Raw genomic sequence first — 27,433 nt, 5'->3', positions numbered from 1 at the left:
TATAATAACAATGAATAATATAGCCTGTAATGAAGCAGTTCAACTTTAAGTAGACTGGGGTCTCTTAGGGATGGGATTATAGGATTACTTTGTCTGTTTTGAAAGAGTCTATACTTGGCACAGGGTTATAATATAGTCTACAGGGATTTCAACCAGTCTATGACCTCAACACATTCATTCTGATGAAGTTACCAGTCACCCAAAGGAAAATTATCACAGTTTAAAACAAAAACAAAAACCTATTCACAAATAAGTTCTTTGATATTTGCAATGAACTCTTCACAGTATCCCATTTGTTGACCTTCAAATTGGAGAAATTGGATAACCAAATGTTCATTATACTATTCTAAAACTCATTTAAAAAATATGAACACCCAAGAGAGAATGAATTGAAAAGGCTCTTCTGTAACAAAGACACAGTTTTGAAGTTAGAGGCACTTAATTTTCTGGGTCTCTCCTCTCATCTTTAAATGAGCTCATTGTACTAGATAATTTCCAATTCCAAATAAAACTTTCAACTGAACAGATTACTTGGATCTTTCTTTGTTGGAAAACGTCATCAAGAGAGCCTAATCCACTAAGATGCACACTAACTTTATTAAGTAGAAGAATTTTGGTGACTTTTTGGACTGAAAGGTATAGCTACAATGATTCTTGTGTTATTGTGTGTGTAAGCATATGCTTGTTCAATATAACTATTTGGTCTTGGGTATAAAGAAGTTCTGAGAGCAAAAGAAAGTCAAATTATATAATTTCTCTTTTGACCATCTTCACCAATGGCATTTCATGTAATATCCCATCATTCTGTAATTTTGATATATGTCTGGTGAATCAATCTGCATTTCAGAAGATAAATCTCTTTACAGGGGAATATAAACAGAAAGGAATTGTTAAAATCAAGAAATAAAATTTAATCTTTGAGAAAGAAAAATGCAGAGAATTCAAACTGATCTAATAATTAAAGGATAAACAATGTTTATTTTGTTTCTTTAAGCATTCTTTAGTGAAAACAGGGATGGGCAGAAATAATAGTAGTAACATGTTATTCAAATTAGGTGAGAACTGTTAAATTATGAGATAGATATGTGCATGTGGCCCTCTTATATAGTTTAGAGATGGTGGGGATTTATTGTGAAGTAATATAAAAAATTGAAGCATTAATAATATTTTCATATCATTTTATTGTTTTTAATGAACTGCTTGAACATTTTACAAATCTTTAGCGTTATCATTTTATCAATACCATATTGTTGATCATAAATATACTGAAATGTGAAAAGACACCTCTGATAAAAATACAAAAGATAGAAACACTTAGAAAGGAGGATGCATAACATCAATACAGGTCTGAAATGGAAGGACAGTGAGAACTTTTTTATAACATTGGTGTGAATGAATAGAAATAACTGTAAACCAAACCATGTTATTTTAGGTTTTTACTATGTGATACAATTATGATTTATGGAACATTATTTGACCCATGGAATGTTCCAGTATATGTTATAATGAGTCATATTGTAAGAGGGTTATATCACACGCAATGGTTTAAAAATGATTGCCAAAGCAAGAAGGAACTATTTTTTTTTGAGAATTTGGTGAGCTTCATGCCTTAACTGTGCATTTAAAAAAGGGCCTAATCCCCCATTCAACTTCAAAAATGTTGTAAAAATATATTTTATAAAGGCTCAAGATCATAATATGTATCAAAACAATACATATTACTGTGCTTATTAAATGAATCCATCAGTTAATTGAGGAATAATTTACTTTTTAAAGATATATCCTAAGTATATACAAAGGTTCCATAAATGTTAATAATTTGTGACCAAAATTAATCAATTTTATATTTGCAAAAATTCCTGGATATTTTCAATTCAAAAATTTAAGAAAGTTATAAGTATCACATATGGGACTGGCTTTTTGTCCCTTGGAGTAAGAAAGGGTAGATGGCTTTGGGCTTTTTTTTTTAATTTTGTTTTGTTTTTTAACAGGAAAGTATAAGTTGTTCTCAAATAAAAGGAAAAAACCACCAAGATCATTAGAAAGAATAAACCACCAATATTCAAACTCAGACCAGACTATACAAAAAAACCACTTCAAACCTATCTCCAAAACTGATAATCTTTCAAGAAAAATCCTTGAGTAATTCTCCTCATTGCCCTTGCACACAAATGAACAATCTGAGTGAGTGTCTGCCTAGTGTGATCCTTTCAAGATACTGAGGCCCTGAGTTGAGTTCACCCACACAGCCTTATGTAAATACTTTGAGTCAACATTCTGTCACTAAAATGGGAAATTAGACTTTTTGGCTGAAAGAAGAAAAAATAATTCTGCTCAAATGACTGAAGAGGTGATATTTTTTCTGTATAATTTTTAACTTCATTCCAACATGAACAATCTGTCAACATTTATTAGATGAATAAAAAAATCAACATAGGGAATAGAAGAAAGGAGAGTTAAATATTACCTACATGGAAAATTCACTGTTCCAACATGAAACATTAGATTTTTGTCTTTTTAAAAATTAGCAAAAAAAAGAAAGGAAAATATCCATTTGAGTGATGATATTTTGGCTAACAGAAAAAAAAATGTGTGCTTTTAATATTTTGTTCTGTTTTTCTGACAAAGTATAAGTGTATTAAAGGCACTTCAGCATAATATTAATTCCTTGACCTTTTCCATGCTATGACTATTTAAGTCACTTCAATGCATTTTCCATATGGTTGACAAATGATGAATAATCATCAATTGTAGATCTTAGTTCATTTCTAAAATTTAAGCATAAGGATTATCCAAAGCAATCACCTCTTGAGTTGATTGGAACAATTACTATCTATGATAAAAACAGATACCAAATGTCTGTCAAGAGCTATAAGTTCTCCAAAGAAATATATCAAATAAAATTATCAGAAAGTCATTTCACAAGTAGAGATACATAGTTATAAATGTATCATTCTGGGATGAGTTAATATTACCTTTTTCTATTTAAACACATAATTTTATTAAAGGTCGTTGTCAACTCTGCCATATTCTTTCATTGTACTGGACTGTCTAGTTCATTCATAGTTATAAGCATCAGGTTTGTGTCATCTGTCATTTCTTTCTTTAGTATTACTTGGAAAAAATTATTTCCCTTCCTTTTTTGAGTCTAAGGATTATTTTTTGAATGACTCAGTCAATAATAGATTAGGTTTTTCTACTTGCTCTAATTATAACTAGTGTGACTTAGAGTCAGGAAGTTAACAAAGCAAATTGAGTTACATTGTTGTCTTAGAGAAAAAGGGGGTTCCAGATATTCCATTTTCTGAAAGAATGAAAAAATAAAGAGGTTAATTTATTATATTTAACACAGATCATCTTATTTTATGATGGCTAATAGCCAAATTAAAGAATTCCTTGGGCTGGCTATAAAAGTCATTCTATTGCACTGAAGGATGAAAGACATATAGATATGTTACTTCTAAAATGATAATTTCATTTTGAAAAAGGAATTTGGTACTTTTAATGATTCAAGATGAAAATTCTTCCACTTTCATAAGAATCTTTTATGAATATTAACTAGAATTTTTATAAATAATATCTAGAAGATATTTTTAGAGCATATGAAAAATTGCATCATTTTTCTGCTAGCCAAAACACAATATCTCACTCTGAAAAAATTGGCTTTTCCACAATATTTCAAAAGGTTAACTTCTTCTTTTAAATGAATTTTTAAGTAAATTTCTGATGTTTATGAAAAACTTCATTGATCAAGACCTCATGATCACTGAATTAGAAGGAACTCATTAAGTGATTTTAGTGTTCATGAAATAAACATATTTAAAGAAAATAAAGTTAGAAACTGGGGAGGTTGGACAAAAAGAAAATTTCTTGACATTTTTTACCTCAATTCACTAATTATTATTATAATTATCAATTATCAGAATACAGGTCATTTTCCTCACTAAGCAAATACTACCAAGTTACCACTGGCCCAACTTAGGTGAGTTAGGGTGGGATTATTTTGAGGAATGATACACTATACATGCTGTTAATCACACTAAAGGAAAATCCTGTTTCACTTATAAACTCTAGAATAGTATCAGTCCAAAACATCTATCAAGTTATTTTCAAGCACAAGTAGAGAACAAGGTGATAAGTCTGTAGGCATTTCACAAGAAAGCAATGATTGCCGAAGGAAATACTTTAAAATGTTACAAATGGATAGTTATTCCAAGCAAAGGCAAAATTTGGGGAATCACTTTTGGTGCACACATTTTTCAGCATCAGCAAAATGCCTGCAATATAAATACACTGAGGCTATTTTGTGATTTTGTGATATTTTGTGATAAATTTCCTCAAACTCATCACTAACAAAGGAGGAAAACAATTAGAAAGTAAAATGGAATTGGTCAAATGCTTTCCTCAGTAGTTTTCTCTGAGTAGCAAAATAATATTATACATTTTATATGTTACTCCTATGAAATCATAGCTGCAATTGTTACCTTGAACTATACCTGTTAATAAGAAATAGCTCAGCCTCAGCAGCTCTTTACAAAAATTCACATTAGGTTTTATAAGATTTAAGATAGCTCAATGGCTGTCAGGGAGAGTAAGTGTTTTAATAGATTAATTTAAGGGAATGAGTGGCCTCTCCTCTCTCTTTTTCCAGATATTAGTTTTACTATCTTTTTTAGCCAAAGGGGTTCTGCCCCTTTTTTTGGTAGGGGACATAGTAGCTTCCAAATCTTCAGCTGTGCTTTTTCTTCTTAGTGACTCTTCCACAGGCTGTTCCATGATCGTCCCACTCCCTCCATCAAGAATGTGCCTTAAAGCTGGATCTTCAGGGGAACAAACAGTGGTTCCACTTTCACTGCTACTCAGGTCTAAATCTTCTAAATAAAGGATCTTGGGTTGGTGCATGCTTTTAATGAATGTTTTCTCCCTCTCAAGTTTTCGATTGGAGTGATGCTCATTCATGTCCACTCCAGAGTCCAGACTGGTATCATTACTTTGGGTTCTTCTCCCCTTTTTCAGATCTATAAAGGAATGCCTCACTTGAGCAATTGGCTTTCCATCCAGAGAAACAAACCAGGCTCTGGGATGTGGTGAGGGCTTTCCTTTGGATAGTTCTAATAGTGTCTGCTCTGAAATACCTTGGAGTTCAGATGAAAATGGAGTCATTACAACAGCTTCATTTAGTGTCCCTGGAACAGAGACTGATTCTAATAAACTATTAGAATATCGACTCCAATCTGAAGTTTGGGATGGTAAGCTCTGTTGAACTTCAGGTGTAATTTTCTCCTCTCTTGTGGTAGGGGGCTGCAAATGAGAATGTATTGGCATTTTGGGTAATGTTTGGGTATAGTTTTCTCGGTTTACTGGTTCCATCAATTGGCCATAGACTACCTGTCCCTTTCTTGGCAAAGTAGCAGACTTAGCAGAATGTAACTGTTCTGGAGAATGAAAAATATCAGATGTTTGAAGAATGGCAATTGGCTGACTGTAGATATGCATCAGTTGTTCAGGTATGTGAGAAAGCCCATACATCTCTTCACTTACTGCAAGATATCTATTTTTTTCTTGAGTATCACCTGATGGAGAGACATTGCTATTACTATATTTCAGTTGGATTGCCTGTCTAGATGCAGTATTATTTTCTAATGACTGGCTTGAGTTTCTTGAATGACTTTTCTGACTGGTTGACAGAAATGAAACTTCTTCATTGTAGATTTTAAAACTGTCCCGAGTTTTCACCACAGATACTCTGTCTTCAGGTTCCAACTTTGTAGAATCCTTTTTGCGAGGACTATATGGTGAATTCTTAGAGTGGTACAATTGTAATCTATCCTCAGTTTTTTGTGAACCTTTCACTGAATTTATATGGTTTATGTGACTTGTTGATGTTGTCTGGTCCTTCTTAAGGACCTCAAGTTTTGTGGCATTTCTTTCCCTTTTTTGTGATCCACCACACTTATCCCTATTTTGAAAGAAAACACAAATAATTGCTTAGAATTAATCAATTGCTAAATCTGCTATTTAAATAAGAATCTTCAAAATAAGATCTGCATTGAAAAGATTGAGCCAAATTTGGAATATATCCATTGTAAAACCCTTACCTTCGGTCCTAGAATCAATACTGTATATTGGTTCCAAGGCAGATGAGCACTAATGTGCTAGGCAATGAGGGTTAAGTAACTTGCTTAGGGTCACACAGTTAGGAAGTTTCTGTGGCCATATTTGAACCCAGGCCCTCCTGTCTCCAGGCCTGGTTCTCAATAGACTAAGTAATTTAGCTGCCCTCCAAATATATAAATTTTAGGTTAGAAAATCATAAATGAAGAAAACCAATATATTCATTATATTTCTGTTTTTATCAAGGGTCCACATTTACAAAAATTAAGTATGCTGTCAGGAAAGTGAGTCCTTAATGAATTTATTCAAAATATTTTTCTGAGTGTTTACTAATACTTAAGACACACTAATCAATTTTATCCTTACCTGCAATAACAAAGAAGAACAGCAAAAAAGCCAATGAGAATGACGACTGTGCCTCCCAATATGGCTGTCAAAAACACTGTGTGGTAGGCAGTTATGTCCTTGGAGACTTCACTTACAAGTGAACCTAAAACATTCAATATAAATAAACACATGCAAAAATGATTTGGGCAACAAATATTTCCTTTAGAGCCAATTTCTCTGGTAGACCTTCTCCTATGATCCTAAACATTTCTGATATAAAGTTTCTTATGTTCCTTTTCTATTTAATCTCTATCTTCTTATTTCTTCTCAACTGTCAAGAAATAGCAAAGTACCATACTGATGACACACCTGTAGGAATCTTACTAGGATTATATTTAATATAAATTCATTGTGTCAGACCATAGCAGAAAACTATCTAATTGTTGCCTGATACACACTCTCTTCACTGAGAGCCAGGGATGACTCAGGCATGCAGGGATCATGTGAAAGGAAACACTTTGCTGTTCAAAGCACCTCTCAGGTCTGATGTAGTCACTCTAGGCACTCCAATAAAGTTAAGAATGGTTATTCAGAACAGATAAGTGAACCTCAAATGCTAGTCAAGTTTGAGTGGGTCAGCGCCATCCCCTCACTCATCAGTTGTTGGTCAATAATTTTTTATTTATTAAGCACCTACTATTTGCCAGGCAAAGTATTTAAATGCTAGAGAAAGAATATCCATTGAAGGGGGAGATTCTTCATAGAGTTCTAGAAAGAAGAAGGAGAAAGGAATAAATATTTATTAAATACCTGCTATGTGCCATGCACTGTGCTTGTTTTATCTCCACAGCAACACTGGTGTGAGGTGCTGTCATGATCCCCATTTTACAAATGAGAAAAATGAAGCAGAGGCTAAGTGACTTGCCCAGGATCATACAGGTAGTATGTGCCTAATACTGAATTGGAACTCAAGTCTTCCTTTCTCCAGGCCCAGTACTCCAATGTTTATTCAAGTCAAGCTAAAGACACACAAATCCCTCTTTACTGCAAATGCTCATCCAGATCAAGAGCAACAGAGAAGTGGAATTATTTATGATTAAGCAAAACCCAAAGTTGGTAGAAGGGTGGATATGATATTTGTAAGGCATAAATCTTTTGTCCTCTCCTCTGCCAATGTTCTTCATTATGAAAGTGAGGTAGTGACTTGATTTTTTCAAAGGCAACTATTCTTCCTCTATAGGATGCCTAGCCTATTTAAGAAATTGAGAAGGTGATCTAGCTCAAAATCCAGGGTAGGGAAGCAGTGATCAAAAGTTGCTTGTGTGATACAGAGGAGAGCAGGAAAATGTAAGAAATGAACATAAAAAGAAATATGTGAAAATCCATCTATGTTCATATTAGTCAGCTCCAATCCCAAGTGATTAGAAAATTGGCTATTCTTCAATCAATAGTTCTGAAATGAGCCCTATAATGTTTTGGTTCCATTTTTCCCTAAAAAAGACATCTTCCTCTTGAAACTTCTTTAAGCTTAGTTTTACTATGCCTAATATTTCCAGTTTCAAGAAAACTTAATTCCAGTAAAAGATTTAATTTAAGGTAATTGACTTGTAAACTTTTAAAGTCTAAATATAACTAAAGTGATGTTAAATACATAAGCACTTATACCAATAATGGGAATGATTATTTTTAATCAATTCAGTTTGTTAGTTGGAGTGTAAAATATAAATGCATGAAAGCATGCTCTTAGAACTGGAAGGGACCTTAGAGATTATCTAATTTAAACCTGTCATTTCACAGAGGAAAAAGTCCTGAAAAGTTGGTAAATTTTCCAAGGTTATACACTTGGTTAGCAGCTGAGCTAAGGCCAGAATCCAGCTTTCCTTACACTCTGAAGTTCTTTTCAGTAGATTATGCAGAAGGAAAGTAAGATGGAAGAGTGGAGAAAGTACCAATTTCAAAGTCAGTATTTAAATCCAGGCTTTTACACCTACAAAATGCATGACACTGGGCAAGTCTGGGCCTATAAGTCCCAGCAACTGTAAAATGAAGGAATTGACTAGATGATTTCCAAAGTCTCTTACAAATCTTGATTCTAGAGGGATGGGTTAAGTATCTTCTTACTACTAGAGATTTGAAAAAAGTAGACACTTGATAAATGTTTACTGAATTACTGAACAGAAATTATTTTTCAAATGACAATTAAAAAGCAATTTTTTGCTTCCATTCATAAAGATTAAACTTCCACCAAACCATTTCACATGTACTAAATGGAAAACTACTAAAATAGAACTTTTACCTACTTCAGAATAATACTATATCTTCTATAATTTATAACTCCATCATCTTTAAACTGATTATTTCTGGTTTTAGTTAGTGTCATATTTGTCTATAGGTCCAGAGTATTCCTCATGGTACTTGTATTAAAAATTAAATGTCTTGGACCTGAGCTTGCAGTAATATCAAATGAAATATTAATTGTTCTTTTCATCAATATTTCATTGTGTGTATGGCCAGACAGCTCGGGAAGGCCACATGCTATTTTGCATAAATAAATACTAAAGGGAACCACCTCCTGGGATTGAATTAAATAGCTTTTTTAAAATGCTGACTTCAAATCATGAAGAGAAAGAATTTCCCTTTTGATCATAATATGATTAATGGACAAATCTCAATAACTGAGGTCCTAACTAGGTTTCACAAAACAGTGTTTTGTTTTGTTTTAAGTAGAGATCATGTCTTAGTTCTAACGAGCTGAATCTAATTTTAGTGCTTTTTCTTCTCTATCCTTTTTATTGGAAACAATGTCAATACAAAATAAGTAAAAATGAAACAAAAATTTAAAAAAAATTCATAAAAGGTCTAGAGAAAGCCTCAATATAACCAATTTCAAAATAATTATCTGATGGAGTGCTTTAGAGATAAAGGTCAATCTAGGGGTTTTCTCTACCCTTAGCAATTTTAAAATTTGTTTCACTCTTTTTCATCACACAAGCAGAATGGAATATGAGAAGGATTTTTTTTACATTTAAAATTCATCACTCAATAAAAATTTTCTTAAGACTTGTCAGAGAATAGGCTGCCTTAAGGTGAAGCAAGTACCCCATTTCTGGAGATCTTCAAGCAAAAGTTATATTATTATTATAATTACTATTTCTGTAAATAATAAGTTACTTGGTTAGGTTGGATAGCTGTTTAATAACCAACCAAAGACTAGACAGGTCTACTTACAATAGAATATATTTTATTTTATACCACGATAAATTTTTTAAAGTTATAAAACTACCTAGAGTAAATTAAATAAGATTATGTTGAAACTAAGATAATACTTATTTCACTTGAATGCAAACAAGAAACATCTTTAAACTGTGATTTTTTTCATGAAGATTCACGACCAGGGAGTAACTAATTTAAACAAGTATAAAAATGATTTGCTAGCACTGAATTCATTTGCTTTTTTAAGTATTACCTCTGGTTCCAGGAAGTGGTGCTGCAATCCAGTATCCTAAATGTGGAGCCACATATGTCCATACTAAATGGTCATTAAATTTCTTGACCATTCCTAAGCCACGATTCACCCAAGCACCTGGAAAAGAAACCAAATAATTTCCATTTAGCTAGGAGCCAGATGCAGAGTATTTTATTTTTAAACTACATCTTTCAAAATATAACAGTTGCACATATTTTAGGGCTGGTAGAATACATTTTCTGATATTTGGGATTAGATACATGTTGGTCCAATATATCGAAATACTTTTTCAAAGAGCATGCTGAAAAATTCAAACTAAACAAAATATGATATTGGATAATAACCCCTCATTTGAAGAATTTACTATTGGTCAAATATGATAATGAGGATTCAGGGAAATGCCAAGAAATGGGAACTTTTAGCTATGCCCAATAAAAACCTAATTTATTACCAAATAGCATTTAAATTAGATTAGATATCAGAAGATAAGAGCTATAAAGTTCAGATAGTTATAAACCTCAGAAGCTGAAACACAGAGGGCTTAAAGTGACCTGCCCAAGGGGCCACTAAGCTTGAAAATATCTGATTCAGAATTTGAACTCAAACCTTTCTGACTCTAGTTTCTGTGCTCTATGCACAAATGCCATTTAGCTGACTATCTAGCTGACCATACATTAATATGTCATGGTTAGGCCATCCAATCTATATTTTTTGATATTCTCTATAAACTGTCCCTTTATGCCTTGAGGGTAGTGATTTACCCCCTTACTACAGAGTACATACACATATACACATGTGAGTGTGTGTGTATAAATGAAACACTAGATATTTGTCTAAATATCTTAAATTGACTCATTCTGGTTGTGATAAAACTTTTTAAGGAAATATCTAAGGAGATATATTCTATATTTAGTGAGATTTTACTGTATTAAAAGAAAAAATACATGCATAGTATTTTTCTCTTTAAAACTCAATGATAGAGAGATATCAAAAATGATTAGGAAGTTTTGTTTTTTGGAGGGGAAGATGTGGAAAATAAAATGTTTTTCTTAGATATAATGTTATATATTAATTGCATTTAGCAAAAAAGAAATGCTCAATATATACCTGTTTTTGTAAAGGGAGTAATTTGCCCAAATATTCCCTTATCAACTTATGAAATACTATAATACAAGTAGTATTTATATACAATACAAGACAAGAAATACAAGTACCTAAAATTCTTACACACTGGAAAATCTGACAAAATGCATAACATTACTGAAATGTCACGCCATATAACCTAACCTGTTTTAAAAGCTATTCAGTGCTTCATATTTCTTAGGGAATATTCAACTTTAGAGTCCACATACCAGTTTTCATGTCAAATGTCCAAGCAGGTAGAGCATCCCCTGCCTTTACAGTGCTTGGGTCCAAGAGGGGGAGAGTAATTTGAATAGATCCATCCACATTTAGTTCTTTCCCACCAGAATAGATATTCACACATATTGCAGCAAGAGGAGTCAATTCAATGCTTTTAAAACCTAAAAATGAAAGAATGTTTTTGCTCCAGGGTATCAAACATATAGTCTGTGATAAAGTGATATGGAAAGGCAAAGTGAAGAACCAAAACATCAGATGCTTCTAACTTTTCAAAAGCTTTCTTTAATCCTAAATAAATTCATACAGATCCAACATTTGTCCTTTCACTAGAAGGATATATATGCATATTTATATTCTGATTTAAAATTAAAATGCCATATTGCTAATAGTCATTTAAAAAATAACAGTAGATTGAATTGTAACCTGATGACACAGTGCATCTTTGAAAATTTTTGATTATTATCCATATAATTAATATTAGTATATCCTAAAAAATGACCAGGAAATGAATCCCCCCAAACCCAGGAAAGACTTATAGGAAATGATGCAAAGTGAGGTAAGCAGAACCAGGAGAACATTGTACACAGCAACAACAATAAAATATGATGATCAATTGTGAAGGACTTAACTATTATCAGCAATGTAAGGATTCCAAAGTCAACATTAAGGGCCTCATGACCAGAAAAGTCATCCACTGCCATAAAAAGAACTACGAGATTCTAAATGCAGATTGAAGCAAGCATTCTTCACTTTATTTCCTTCATAATTTTTTCTCTAGTGTAAGCATTGTTCCTTTTACAACATGATAAACAAGCTATATCAAATTACCTGCTATATTAGGGGGGAAAGGAGGGATGAAAGGAAGGAAAATAATATGGATTATAAAATGTCAGAAAACAATTATTTAAAATTGTATTGACATGTAAATTTTAAAATATGGGTATATACTAAGACTTCAAATTCTAAAAAGGAATAAATAAAACATTGTCAATATGTTCAGAGCATTCTACTAAGCTAGAGATTTTTCCATATTTTGATATAATGATGCCTCTTTAGACTTTAGAAAATAAGTTTTTTGCTCATTATTCTCCTTTGATCATTCATACTATCAAAAAGGATAGGTATATACACTTCAAATATGAAAAATAAATTGTGTTATATGTTTCTTGAAAAAAGAGCAAATTTTCAAGTACCTGCATAATTGGAGATGTTTACTCAGGGACTTTATACAGAAAACTAATTTATACTAACAGAAATTAAGTTCTAACTTTTGATAGAACTAGAATTCTCTAAATTTTAAACACTTTGGACAAAATCATAGAAAACATATGAATTCACAGAATTTGCAGCTTCCTAAAGTGAAATAGTGATTTTTCCATTTTTAGCTAAACTTTTTCCTATTTGGCTCAAAAAAAAAAAAGAAGAGAAATAACAATAGTCATGAAGTTTTAAATATCCATATGTAAATCCACTAATCATTTCCTAAACCATTAACAACTATTTATTATAGAAAATAAATAAGGAAAAATACCAAACATAAACCAAAAAAATGAAGTAATGAAGTAATGAAGTAAATTCAGTTAAAAAACAAAGGAAAAGGAACATAAAATGTTATAAAACCCACTGACATTGCTATACATTTTAATGTTAGAAAAAAGGTATCTGGCTCTAAGAAGAGGCCTCTCTGATTCTCCTTTGCTATCTTTGCTATATCTAGACAGAGGTTCTCACTAAAATACAGCATGGTAAGGGAGACTTACCACAATTCTAAGGCTGGAACCAACTCAAGGCAGAGGCAAAGAGGAATAGAATAGGGAAAGAAAGGCAAGAGAAATGACTAGTGGATATGCAAAAGTAGAAAAAGTGAAATAAAGAAAGGCTACATATCGAGGATTAAGACTCTAAATCATATAAAAATGGATTGTGTCAATATTAAATAGTCTTGTGTATAGTTGACATATAAATTTTCTGAGCACCCTTTGATTCTATAATACATTTCTAGTTATTTTCAGAGGTAATTTGCTTAGCAAAAACAACATTCAGAATGATGGAATGTTAGAGTAGGAAGAGACCTCAGAAATCACACTGTCCTAACTCATCACTGAGAAGCCTCATTATCTTTCAAAATCCAATCATCCTTGGTTCTCATGGTACCCTCTCCTCTGACTGGAGGAGAGAGAGAGAGAGGAGCTCTCTGGACCTCTACTTAAAGAGTGGAGACAGGAGAGATATTGCTTCATTTTCCATACAGCTGTATTCATTTTGTACTTCTGTAATTTCTCCACCATACCCTCATACAGGCTAACTTCCTTTCTATATACTCCATTTGATTTTTCAGCTTTCTTTAGTGTGTGTCTTCTCCCATTAAATTTCAAGCTCCTCGAAGGTATGGACTGTCTTTTTTTTTTCATAGATACATCTACAGCATAGCACCTGTCCCATTTGTTGTGGTTTAATTATATCTCATTCTTCATGCCCCAATTTGGAGTTTCCTGGACAATTTCCTTCCCCAGCTCATTTTACAGATGAAGAACTGAAGCAAACAAGTAAATGACTTGCCCAGTGTTACAAAGCCAGTATTTGAGGCAAGATATGAACTCGGGAAGACGGGTCTTTCTAACTCGAGCCCCAGGACTCTACAAACCACACTACACAGGAGCCCACCTGACAGAGAATAAGTTTTAAGAAATATTTATTGGCTAACCATTAGCTTTATAGATTTCTACACTCAAGAAATCAAATCAATCATGTAAACATGGAAAAAACTTAAAAAATAAAATAAAGTTTAAAAATATATCAGATAAAAGTAGCTATAACAACAAAAATAGCAGCCAAACTCATGTCTTGGTGTTTGAGACTATAGAAATTGTCTTTTCAGCACTCGTCACCTTTACTTCCCTATTACCAACAATTCCTCTGTATCCTCCACTCTATTTGTAATGGAAGCTAGACAGTGACTCACAGGGTGCCTGTGTGTGGAATAAGGTGTGGAATAAGGCTTTAGGAGATAGTGCTAAAAACAAACAAAGAAACCATATCTGAAGCTCATTCTACCCCATAGCTAATCCTCTTCCCAAACACTACTATCCCTAAGGAAAGCTTCCATTCTCTACCATTCCTACCAGGCACCAGGTTGTTTCTTTGTGACTTTTCTTCCTTTATAAGGCTGCCCTCATTTTTTGCCTATAAAATATTAGCTAAAAAATAGTAGCTAAGATTTAAGGTAGAAATAGATACAATGTGGTTGATAAAATGCAACTTTTGATGGCAGGGACTGTTTCTTTTTCTTTTATTTTCATTTTCTCTAATACATAGGCATGGAGTCTTGTACATAGAAGGTACTTAATAAAATATTGTTGATCTGAGATACCACCTCACACCTAGCAAATGGGCTAATATAACAGCAAAGGAAAGTAATAAATGTTGGAGGGAATGTGGCAAAATTGGGACATTATAAAACAGCTGGTGGAGTTGTGAATTGATCCAACCATTCTGGAAGGCAATTTGAAACTACGCCCAAAGAACTTTAAAAGCCTATCCTTCGATTCAGCCATACCTCTGCTGGGTTTATACTCCAAAGAGATAATAAGAAAAAGATTTGTGCAAAAATATTTATAGTCACACACTTTGTGGTGGCTAAAAATTGGAAAATGAGGGGATGCCCTTCGATTGGGTAATGGCTGAACAAATTATGGTATCTGTTGGTGATGGAATACTATTGTGCTCAAAGGAATAATGAACTGGAGGAATTCTATGTGAACTGCAACTACTTTCAGGAATTGATGCAGAGTGAAAGGAGCAGAATCAGGAGAACCTTATACTCAGTGATGGACACACTATGGCACAATCAAATGTAATGAACTTCTCTACGAGCAGCAATGCAATGATCCAAGACAATTCTGAGGGACTCAGGAGAAAGAATGCTATACACATCCAGAGAAAGAACTGTGGGAGCAGAAACACAAAAGAAAAATGACTACTTGATCATATGGTTCAATAGAGATATGATTGGGGATACAGACTCTAAATGATCACCCTAGTGCAAATATTAATAATATGGAAATAGGTCTTGATCAATGACACATGTAAAACCCAGTGGAATTGCTTGTTGGTTATGGGAGGGAGGTGAGAGGAGGGGAGAGAAAGAACATGATTCATGTAACCATGGAAAAATATTCTTAATTAATTAATTTAATTAACTTAAATTCTTTAAGAAAAATAAAGGATTGTTGAATTGAAAAAAAATCAAATCAATCTGTGGTCTCACTGAAATTCTTGTTCTCTCCAGTGATACAGATGGTAAGCCATCCAAATATGCCAATCGTCTGAGACACATTCATTTACTCCCATAAGTTTGTCAGAGGAGTTCCACGTATTACAGGTCTTCCTCACTACCTTTCCATAATATGGTTTCCAGGGGAGAATTCTAATTGTCTATCAATAATCTCAATTACAAATAAAAAAAAACATTTTACTGCCTTTTGAAATTTAACTGTTATTACAGTAATTGAAAGTATGGAATTACTTCTATATCCGTGGTCTCAAAAATGCTACCCTCATCAATATAGGCTGCAACCTATTTGTGCCTTTCCATCCTATGTTATGACTGACCAAGTACTTTTCCACAAGAACTTCATTGAGGATTTAACTGAAAAGTTGGCTTCCTGAAAGTATTTTTTAATAAATTTATTCTTAACATGCTTTTTGAAATATTTAAATTCCAAACTCTCTCCCTCCTGCTGATATATCCCTCTCACACCCATTGAGATGGTAAGCAATAGATCAATTATATATGTGAAATCATAAAAAAAAAATTCTACATTAGTCATAGTCCAAAAAAAAGCAGCACAAATAAAGAAATTTATAGTTATACTTTATTTTGTACTCAGAGTTCATCAGTTATCTATTCCTGGAGGTAGATAGCAATTTTTAAAAATCATGAGTCCTTTTGTAAAAGAAGATTGTGAGAAGTGACAAAATGAATCTGCAAAAAAAGCAAGAAGCTTAGAACTTGGTAAAACGCCAATCAAATGAAATGGAGACAGAGTTCCAATGGAATCTTGGAGGGAGCAGTTAGGAAGCCCAGCTGCTTGATCTTGACTTCCTTCTCTGGCTGTTGGAAGAGAAGGTGAAAGACAAACTCTCTCTTTAGTCATTATCTATATGACTGAGTGCTGAGAAGACTTTTGGGTTTAGCTCAGAAGAAACCTGTCAGCTTTTGCTGTCAACATCTCCCCTTAGGGAAAGAATATTATTTCCTGAATTTGAGTTCATCTTAGAATCATCAATCAAAGGGGATAACTTGTAAAATTAAGGAGACCTATTTTCCTCTCACCCCTTCCCCTCACCTTACCTCCTCTATTTAAAAGAATAAAAGATCTCTTAGTTGAAAGATTTAATTGTGAGAGGAAACCTTCAAACTTACCATTTCTGAGAACATCAAGACAGTTGAAGGGGAACAGGAAGTAGGGTAGAGGGAGGAGCACAAGATCCAGTCTTTCTCCTAGTTGGCTTCCTGGTGTTACAGTTCTAGCATTTCCTATTACCATAATTCCCCTAATAGCAGTATCTACTACACTTTGCAATTGTCTTAGATCACTTAGATCACTTAGAGCAGAATAGCCAAATATTTCACAGTTGATCATTATTACCACATTGCTGTTACTGTGTACTGAATGATCTCTCAGTGCTTCATACTTCACTTTGCATTAGTTCATGAGTGTTCCCTTCCCATGTTTTTTTTTCCTGAAATTATTACACTAGTCATCTCTTATAGCGTATTAGTACTCCATTATAATCATATGTAACAACTTTTTCAGCTTTTCTCCAACTGATGAACATTCCCTTAATTTCCAATTCTTGGCCACTGCAAAAAGAGCCATTATAAAAATTTTGTCATTTTCCTTTTATCTCTTTGGTATACAGCCTTAGAAGTGGTATTGCTTGGTCACAGGGGAGGCACAGTTTTATAGCTCTTTGGGCATTGTTCTAAAATGTTCTCCAGGAATGACTGAACTAATTCATAACTTCCATCAATAGTTTACTGGTGTACCTATTTTCTCTCAACCCTTCCAACATTTGTCATTTCTGATAGGTGGTGTGTGGTACCCCCAAAAGTCATTTTAATTTGCATTTCTCCAATAAATCATAATTTAGAGCATTTTCATATGACTATAAATGATTTCTTCTAAAAATTGTCTGTTCATATCCTTTAACCATGAGATCCGCTACTATTTTTATAAATTTGACATTTCCCTACATGTTTGAGAAATGAGGCTATCAGAGAAAATTTCTATAATTTTTTAATATTACTTCAGTGTCTATGGTATCTTTTAGCAAATTGTAGTTTTCCTGATTATCTTTTTTAAATTAGGCCTGTTTTTGCTTTTGTTTTGTCTGAGATCATGATTATCACCCCTGGTTTTTTTTACTTCAGCTAAAGCATAATAGGTTCTGTTCCAGTTCTTTATTTTAAATATGTGTGTATCTTTCTATTTCAGGTATGTCTTCCATTCAGCTATTTGCTTCCATTTTATGGGTGAGCTCCTCCTATTCACTTTCAATTATGATTACAGTATATTTCTCACCATTTTGCTTTCTTATGTTTATCCTTCTCTCTCTCTCTTTTATCCTGTCCCTCAACAGTTTTTTTTTTGCTTTTGACATTATCTCCTGAACCTGCCCTCTTTTTTATCACCCCTAAATCTCTTCTCCTTGTCTCTTTCCTATTTCCCTCAAGTCAGAAAGATTTCTATACAATGAGTATGTATATAGATAATTTTCTCTTTGAACTAATTCCAGTGAGAGTAAGGTTCAAGCATTGCCCTCCAATTTCCACCTCCACTATAAAAGCTCTTTCTTGCATGCCTCTTTTAAGTGACAAAAATTTCCCTATTCTACCTCTCCCTTTCCTTCTCCCAATATATCCCTCTTTCTCACTTTTTAATTTTTTTTATGGGGGATGGGAATTCAAGCCAACATAATTGACAGACACTCATTCCCTCTATCTAGGTAGACTTCTAATTAGCTATTATTACTAATAGCTAACTAATTAGGTGATAAAGTTCTTCAGAATTACAAGCATCATCTGCCCATATTAGGATGTAAACAATTTAAATATATTTAGTCCTTCCATGATTTATTTTTACTATTTACCTTGCTATGTTTCTCTTAAGTCTTGTTTTTTAATGTCAAATTTTCTATTCCACTTCGGTCTTTTCAACAGGAATGTCCAAAAGTTTTCTATTTCAATAAATATATCTGTATTTTTTTCCTTTGAAGGATCATACTATGTTTTGCTAGATAGGTTATACTGTAGATACTTTGCCTTCTGGAATGCTGCCAGTTCTCATTTAACTTGTCCCATTCTATCCACAGCTCTACAGCCCTCAAATCTGGAGGAACTTCAGTACCTGAAGTGGAGGACAACTGACATGCTTACCTAAACCCTCCATATTTAAATTTATTAACAGTTTTATGTGATCTAGTCAAGTTCTTAGTAAGACATTTAAATCCAATTACAAGACTAAAAGAATATAAAATACCTGATTTATTTAGAAGAATTCCTGTTGTGTAAAGTAAGTTGTCTACTTTCAGAAACTGTTGTAGCACTGTAAGATAGCCAGTGACATTACTAATATGATGGCTGCTTGGAAGTTTAATTAAAGCCTTTGGAAATTGTATGCTTGGTTGAGATTTGGCATCTGAAAAATAATGTTTTTATTTAGCAAAGAGTAAAATTAAGGAAATAAATTATAGAGTTAGGAATAAATGTAAAACAATGAAATGGATTAGGGTTTATATTGTAAATCAACTTTTACTTCCCAAAATATCACTTTTTACTTGTAAAGTTAGGAAGGCAGTAACAAATGCCTTCTAAAAGGGAATATAAAGAAATAATTTAATATTCTTTCCAAATTCTCAAGTCAATCTAACTGCACATAATAGTGCTTTCTAGAATAAATGAAGGTAACAAAGTTTGAGATTGTTTGGGCTAGAAATTGGAATTTCATCAGTGTTAAGAATTCACAGAATGGAAACAAACCCTTCCCCATGCATGTTGTCAATTTGTCTATAGCTTATATATAACCTCAGAGAATTGTCCAGCAGCACTGAGGAGATAAAGTAGCTTATCCGTGGTCCCAGAGCTAGTATGTGTTAAAGGAAAGACTTGAACCCAGGTCTTTTGATTCCAAGATTCATTCTCTCTCTCCACTATTGTACACTGCCTCTCTGACTTATCACATCCTTCAAATTATTACCTATCAACTAGCTATCTGCAAGCAGATAAATGAGAGAGAGAGAGAGAGAGAGAGAGAGAGAGAGAGAGAGAGAGAGAGAGAGAGAGAGAGAGAGAGAGATCTAGAAGGATCTCCCTTCACCAAGGAAAACAAATGACTTCTCTGTTACTTATAAGTTTACCTAGTTGCCTAGGACACAGAGAAATTAAATTACTTGGTCATGGCTATACAGCTAGTGTGACAAACTCCTAGACTAGCCCTCTCTTCATTATATTATACAGCTTCCAAAAAAGAATAAAGCTTCTATAATAAAGTGGCCTGAGACTCAAAGAAGCTATAACTACAAAAGCCAATATGGAAGTTTGTGACTGTGAGTTTTCAACACTGATGAAATTCCAATTCCTTACCCAACTAAAAAAGTTTTAGACCTAGCAGTTTGGCTAATCTAAATAGATAGATTTTCATTTGTATTGAAGAACTGTATATTTATCATGTATATTTCTCTCTATTGATTAAAAAACAACAATAATTTCCATACCCAAATAACCAGTCTAAGAAAGCATGGATATGTAACTTTCTTGGTTTATCTTATAAAGTTAAAACACAGACCTTTAAGGATTCTGGATAGAAAGCTAAATGAATAGCAGTAATATACATGAATTTTTAGAAATTAGATATTGATGCATTTCTTAATAATGCCTAGGTTACCAATGATAGGTTATAAATTTCAAAATTCTATTTAGAAGTAATCAGTTGTTTGGAACTCAGAACAAAGTCTGCCTTGGAAATAGTGTTTCATATCAAGTTTAGGGGTTTTTAAGAAACTTTACAAAAGCCATAAGTAGATATAGCACTATTTAATTTTGCTATAGGACATAAGTACCATTTACCATATTGTTTATACATATAAACCCATTCAGAATATACTGTGAGACTTTAGGAACAGATATTTTACTAGTGTAGCCCTATCTTTTTCGAACTAAGCTTCAGCAGTGGAAGAAAAGGCTGCTTCTCCTGCATAAGATACAACATGGGCATGGAATCCTGATGATCTTATCAAGAGAGAGTGAAGGAAGAGGAAAATAAAGTCATATACATCACTGTCATCAATAATGAGGGTCTCCAATACTTCTAGAAAACGTAGAGAGGGAACTTCCAGCTAGTTCAATACTAAGTCAACAGTTAAGTGACGTAGTTTTAAAGTCAGGAACTGCCTCTATTCAAAGCTAGATGGAGACAATTTAGGGAAAATAACCATTTGACAAAAAATAGTATTTGCCATACAAATGAATTATGAAAATAATTTTGGAAAGCTTCTTACTTTCCCATTAGACTTTGATGTGTGGCTGTCTTGCATACAGAAGTCATTTCTCTTGATGCCGTAATCCTGAGCCACCATGGGAATTGAGACCAATTTCAACAATAAAATGTAGACTATCATGAGAATATAGATTTTTTTTCAAATGAGCAAATATCAGTGAATATATTTAGCACTGGCTCTATCTATACTATTAAATGATTTCCTATATCTAATTAATCTGGTTTATTAATGAAAATTTTAAATTATATATTAATCTTTATATAATGGATTGAGAGTGTTGTACTTACCAGATGATTTTCCAGTAACTAAAACAGTATCTTCAAATAGCCATATATTAGCTTGACTTTGAGGGAACAGTGAAAGTGTCACTGATGAATATACTGTGAAATGTAACACATTTAGAATATTTTATTAAGTGTGAGAAAGCTGCAACAAATATAGTTCTGTTACAACAGCTCTGAAAAGTGTTGAACAGCCCAACTGTATGATAAGAAAGCCAGGAAAAAGCAGAATGTGAAATATGATGGATGGAGAAAAAAAGAAGATGAAAATAAATAAACAAAAAATTAGAATAGATATTATAATGCTATCTAATAAAGCTTAATCATATATTATCTATAATAAATAAATTTATTCAAATATACTTATGCCATGTAATTTGAAATACGCCTTTCTTGTGTGTAGTAGATAAATATGATGTGTTTCAAACTCTACATATTAGTGTGGAAAGGAAACTAGACTGACAGTTTGTGGGGGAAGGGCCCAACTGGGAGTGGCAGTTGGGTCTTGTGACTATCACTTCCTTCCTGCATTAACCATTCTGAAAGTCCTCCTTTAGATAATGTTCAGATTGTAATTGTTCTTCCCAAAATGAAGTACTCAGAACAGGAAACAAAATTTTATTTTTCCTACCTCACAAACGCTACATTAGCAGTATCACATCTCTCTGGATTCTAAGATTCTATCAATTAATCTCTTTTATGTAAGTGCTATTATTATAGATAACCATTTTATAGTTGAGGAAACTGAGGCAGAGGTTAAACTACTTTCCCTGGATCATACAGCTAATATATATTTGAGGCTGGATTTTAAATAAGGTCTTTTTTACTCCAGGTCAGCCTTTTCTATTCACTAAATTGTCTAGTAGGTCAAGTTATCCAAGGCATGTATATGCTGAGGCAAACAAAATTCCTAGAGACCTTCTTCCAAATTAAATTCAATATTTTATTAGATTCAGTCATTCAACCAGATCTGAATCCTTTTAACTATATTATAATTTACCCACCTATCTGGTTAATCCACAAGAAGAGCTCAGGAAATTTTGTGTAGCATTAAAACCAAGATATATTGTGTTTCTGGCATTTCACTAAGTCTAATATTCTTTTCAAAAGTGGAAATGAGATTAGTCATGACTGATCTATTCGTGATTATAGATTTAGAGCATAGATTAAGAACTGGAAGGGACCTTAGAGGTCATCAAGTTTAATCCCCTTATTTCACAGCTGAGGAGAAGTTAGGTGACTTGTCCAGGGTCACATATTTAGAAAGTGTCTTAAGTGGGACTTCAGGAATTCTTCATTCCAAGTTAAGCATTTTATCTACTATCCCGTGACATTTGCTCTTTAGGGATCAGATAAGTGATTTTTAGACTGTAACATACAAGTTTATCAGTTAATTATATACTAATGTTTTCTAATTCTTTGAATTTCATTTTCTAAGTCATTCTATAAGGTATTTATGGTCAATGCAAACTCTTACATAGTTCTTGAGTATTAAAATTTAATTGGTACTGTATATGGTAGAAGGATCCTCAATGCAGCCCATTAATGAATTAATTTATCTCTCTAATCCTACCCAAAATCTGTTCCTTGCCCTGATAACTACTGAGATGAAAATACAGCCTTTTTAAACTAAGTGTTTTGGCTTTTATTTCAAAAATTCTAAGATGAAAATATGGTAAAAATTTAAGTTAGGTGGTATGATTTGTTTCAAAAGTATTTATTTAGAAAGAGCAATATTTTTGGCTCTTTCCACCCAGAGTACAGCACTGAAAAAAGAATATTTTGTTAATGCCTATCTAAGCAGCCAGGAAAACTCTATCAAGTACATAACTTCTTTATATTTATATTTTATTTATTTATGATATGATTACCTTGTACCTTGGGCCTAGAACTATGAAGTGTAAAAGATGAATATAAGACATGTTCCTTGTATTCCTGTATGAATATATGTAGTTTCCCTGTTGTCTCTCCCATTAGAATGTAAACTCCTTGAAAGCAAGTACTGTTTTTCACCTTTCTTTGTATATTCAATGCTTAGAAGAGTATCTTGCATATGGTAACTGCTTAATAAAGGCTTACTGATTTGACTTTACTTCAAGGACCTTACAATTTAGGTGGAGGAAGAAAAATTTCATGAAATAATCTCTAAACAATTCAAAAATGAGCATATTAATTATACTTGTGATTTCACAGGTATAGAGAACTCTCCAGTGAAGAAAATCAACCAATGCAAGACATCGCCTTCTCTGTAACTTGGAATCTTAGAAAAATGACTGGAACACTGAGAAGGTAAGTAACTAGTATCCACAACTCACAGTCAATATGTATCAAAGATGGGTTTTGAACCCAGGACTTTTTAGCTTTGAGGTTGATTATCAATTATATAATAATTACTCAAAGCAATCAAAAACAATATATGATAATTCCCTATGTCATATGGCATAAGCTATAAATACCAGAGGGATTTAGAACAGGTAGAAATAGATCAATATAGGTTAGAAGACTTAGAAAAAAATTGATGAAACAGATGGACCATGAACAAGACCTTGAAGGAGGACAATTTTTTATACATACATACATACATACACATATATCTTATATCTTGCATGTTAATAAGTAGAAATTACCATCTATTGCCCCAAATGGATTAATTTATTTAAATATACACTTTCTTTTTTTTTTTTTAAACCCTTACCATCCGTCTTGGAGTCAATACTGTGTATTGGCTCCAAGGCAGAAGAGTGGTAAGGGCTAGGCAATGGGGGTCAAGTGACTTGCCCAGGGTCATACAGCTGTGAAGTGGCTGAGGCCAGATTTGAACCTAGGACCTCCCATCTCTAGGCTTGGCTCTCAATCCACTGAGCTACCCAGCTGCCCCCTAAATATACACTTTCTTATCTATAACAATAAGCTTTTTTATATGAGTTTTACTTTTAAGTTCTTAAAATAACCTTTGAATAAAATTATAATACAGGGTAAAAATTTCTCTCATTTTGCTTTAAACTGATATTCAGTTCTGACTTATTTTGATTAACTTTGTGGAATTATATTTGGTTGACAAGAGTAAGATGGATTTTCAAAGAGAGAAAAGTCAATCGGTAATATTTTTAAAGGGCTTACTTGGCATTCTTCTGGTCTTCCAAGGTAATGGTGTTAGCAGGTAGCCATCTTTGTAAGCTGTGATAGTCAAGCTGACGCCTAATTTATAGGGAACTTTTATTAACACTGCTCCATTGCTTCCAGTTACTGTAGAATTTGTCTTGGTGTGGTTCACATACACTTCTACAACTGCTTGGTGCAAGTATTGACGACTAATGATATCATTCACATGGACTTTCAGTAAAAACAGAGATACTAAAAGGAAAAAAGAAGCATGATATTAATATTAAGAATGTTCTATGCTGGAGCATGTGCTATAAAATACTATTCAGAATCTTCTTGTGCTCTTTAGTCCAGAAGATTAATCTATAGAATTTTGAATATTTGTTCATGTATCCAACTATCCATAACATATATATTTCTTTGAACCTCCTAACAAAAAATATTTGTCTAAACTGTATGCTATTTTAAAAAAGAAAGAAAAATATGAAGAGAATATTTTCTCTTCAAAAACATGTTTTTTACAACATTTTATTGAACTTTATAAAACAGAAACAAGTTAATTCCAAAGCTTGTCAGCAAGGAACAGGGCATAGATCCATGGAAATTCAGTTATATTTGTGGCCTTTAAAAGTCTCATTTGATAATATTTTTTATAAAGTCAAAAGGAATTTTCTAGTACCAACCATGAGAAATGCAAGGTTGTGTTTGCCTATGATGAAAGTACAAAAAAAGTAACCACTGATTAATGCCAATAAAATGTGCTAAAGTAATTTTAATATTTGAAAAGATGAAAATTATGGCCTGAATTTTGTTTGAATTTTCATCAGCACCACCTCTCTTGTCTACAATAATGTTTTGAATAGCATTTCCTCTTACTTTCAGATTGATGAAAAAAATCATTCAAACTTGCTTATTTATATCTTTAGCAGAGCAGAAAATTATTGAGGTGCTGAGTGTATTTTGCCTCTTAAAATCTATTAAATAATGATCTGATTTGTGTCAATAAAATGTTTAGTGTAGCTGTTTTAATAAAAATTTGCCAGCAGAGATTTACTTGGTCAGGGTAGACTATGATCTGTTAGGTTAGCTAACAGTCTTATTGAAAAAATAAAAGTGTTGCAAGTGCAATTTGGTTATGTTACTCATAAATATATCACTATAATAGGGAAGCAGCTTTATATAGATGTTCTTAATCTGAGATCCAGGAGCTTTTTAAAAATCCTTTTACAATTGTATTTCAATATGATTGGTTTCCCTTGAAAGTCAAGTATTTTACTTTATGCATTGAAAAGATACCCATACATATCACTAGACTGACAAAGGAGTCCACAACACACACACACACAGATTAAGAACCCTTGCCATAAGAGATGGAATACTGGATTAGGTAAGAAGACCATAACAGAAGTATCCACATTTGAGTAATAAAATTGGCATTAATTCAAGTACAAATGAAGTTTTGGTCTTTATTATTAAGATTAAGCTGTGTCAAAGTATCAAAGCTTATTGAGTTGTAGAGTTTAATTCATGACTTCTAAACCTAATCTCAATAATTAATAATGTATTTTCTGGTTAATAGAGAGTAATATCTCTAAGAAAACAATTCCTTTCAACATGCACCTAAGCATCATAGCTAAGGGAATATTATGATATGTTTCACATTGTTAAAAATTACTTCATATTCCATTATTACATGAATATAAGATTCAGAGGGGTTAGGATATTTTTAAGTATTTGAAGAGCTGCCAAACAGAAAAGGCTAGACTTATTCTGTTTTGAAGAACCAAGTAGAAGTTGTGAAGAGGCAAATTTAGGCTCGATGTTGGGGAAAACAACGTTCTGAAAAATAAACCTACCCAAAAATGGAATGGTAGGAGATTCCCTTTCATTAGAGGTTCTCAAGAAGAAGCTGGATTATGATCACTTACAGACTATACTATAGTACTGTTTCCTTTCTTGTACAGATTCACCAGCTATTGAGATATCTTCAATCTTTCAAATTCTCTGACTCGGTAGACACAAGACTACATATCCTAACTGCTTATATTAACAGAGCTCACATTCATATTGCCTTACAAAGTATTTTCAATTCAACAATTCTTTAAGATAGGTGACATAAGTGTGATCATTCCAATTTATGAAGATGAAATTGAGTCTCAGAGGTCATGTGGCTTACTCATGGTAGCTGTTGTCTTCCTCCATTAAAATGTAAGCTCCTTGTGAACAGATGTTTCATTCATTAACCTTAAATTCTTAGCCTAGCACAGTAGCCTACACATGGTAGATGCTCAATAAATACTTATTGATTAATTGATTATATATCTTATAAATGGCAAACCAAGACTTAAGCTTAGAGTTTCTACTACAATTCATTATTCTTTCTCTTTTGCTATGCTCTTATATCCTAATGTATAAGAGTGAAATTATCTTTTTTTCTTTAAAACCATAAGGTTTTTAAAAAGAAGATTAAAAAATTACATACAATCTTTACCAAGGAAAATACTGGTAAATTTTTTATTAATCCTACCTATTCTAAATATTTTATTGCCCCAAGATAGATAATGTTTTTGTTTTTGCACATTGTATGAGAGTTATTTTTTAAATGCAAAAAAAGCTATCTTTTTGCTATGGAGAATATATAAATTACGGCAAGTTCGAATAAAGAGCCCAGCTCTGATTTTTTTCATGGAGGAGAGAAAATGTTACACAAATCAATGTTTTCTATATACACAAAGGAGAAACATTTTGTTGTACAGGACATTTAATCTTATATGTAAAAATCTATACTTACTTTTTTATACTAAAGAAAAGTTGTTATGAGTTTGCAATTAAATAAAAAAATTAAGTAAAATATCCATAACTGAATAGTCAGACCTATAATTTACAATAGGGTTTTATTATTCTTCCAGTAGGCTGTATGTATATTCAGAATATATCAAACACATACACTGAAAAATAAATAATTTTATATATTATATATATATATAATAAATAAAAAATATTGTCTTATAGAGGCAAAACCAAATGATCCCTATATTCCATTGTATTATCATTGACAATGTGATAGAGACATGAAGAGAGATTTTTTGCAGGACTTGTGAACCAAGATGCAAGAATGCAAAAGCCAGGGTTCCAACAGAATGTCCCCAGTTGTTGGCAGTTTGAGCTGACAGGGGAGGAGGGGCTTTTGAACTTTGTTTCTGACTGGGAGACACTCTCT

General features: G+C 32.7%; 1 protein-coding gene across 1 annotated transcript in view; it reads right to left on the bottom strand.

Annotated features, from left to right (window-relative positions):
* Window positions 1-1,161: 1,161 nt before the first annotated feature.
* FAM171B (family with sequence similarity 171 member B) overlaps window positions 1,162-27,433 on the bottom strand; it is an 89,174-nt gene continuing 62,902 nt past the window's right edge. Inside the window, exons 2-8 of the mRNA XM_001369296.4 lie at window positions 24,232-24,465; window positions 21,118-21,210; window positions 18,814-18,972; window positions 11,260-11,430; window positions 9,908-10,024; window positions 6,481-6,604; window positions 1,162-5,959 (exon numbers count right to left, since the gene is read on the bottom strand). Coding sequence (XP_001369333.1) covers window positions 4,609-5,959; window positions 6,481-6,604; window positions 9,908-10,024; window positions 11,260-11,430; window positions 18,814-18,972; window positions 21,118-21,210; window positions 24,232-24,465 — 2,249 coding nt within the window. The 3' untranslated portion in view covers window positions 1,162-4,608. The remainder of the gene's footprint in view (window positions 5,960-6,480; window positions 6,605-9,907; window positions 10,025-11,259; window positions 11,431-18,813; window positions 18,973-21,117; window positions 21,211-24,231; window positions 24,466-27,433) is intronic.

Source organism: Monodelphis domestica, chromosome 4 (assembly GCF_027887165.1).
Source record: "Monodelphis domestica isolate mMonDom1 chromosome 4, mMonDom1.pri, whole genome shotgun sequence".
Taxonomy (NCBI): Eukaryota; Metazoa; Chordata; class Mammalia; order Didelphimorphia; family Didelphidae; genus Monodelphis; species Monodelphis domestica.
This window is presented reverse-complemented; position numbering and strand designations above follow the sequence as displayed.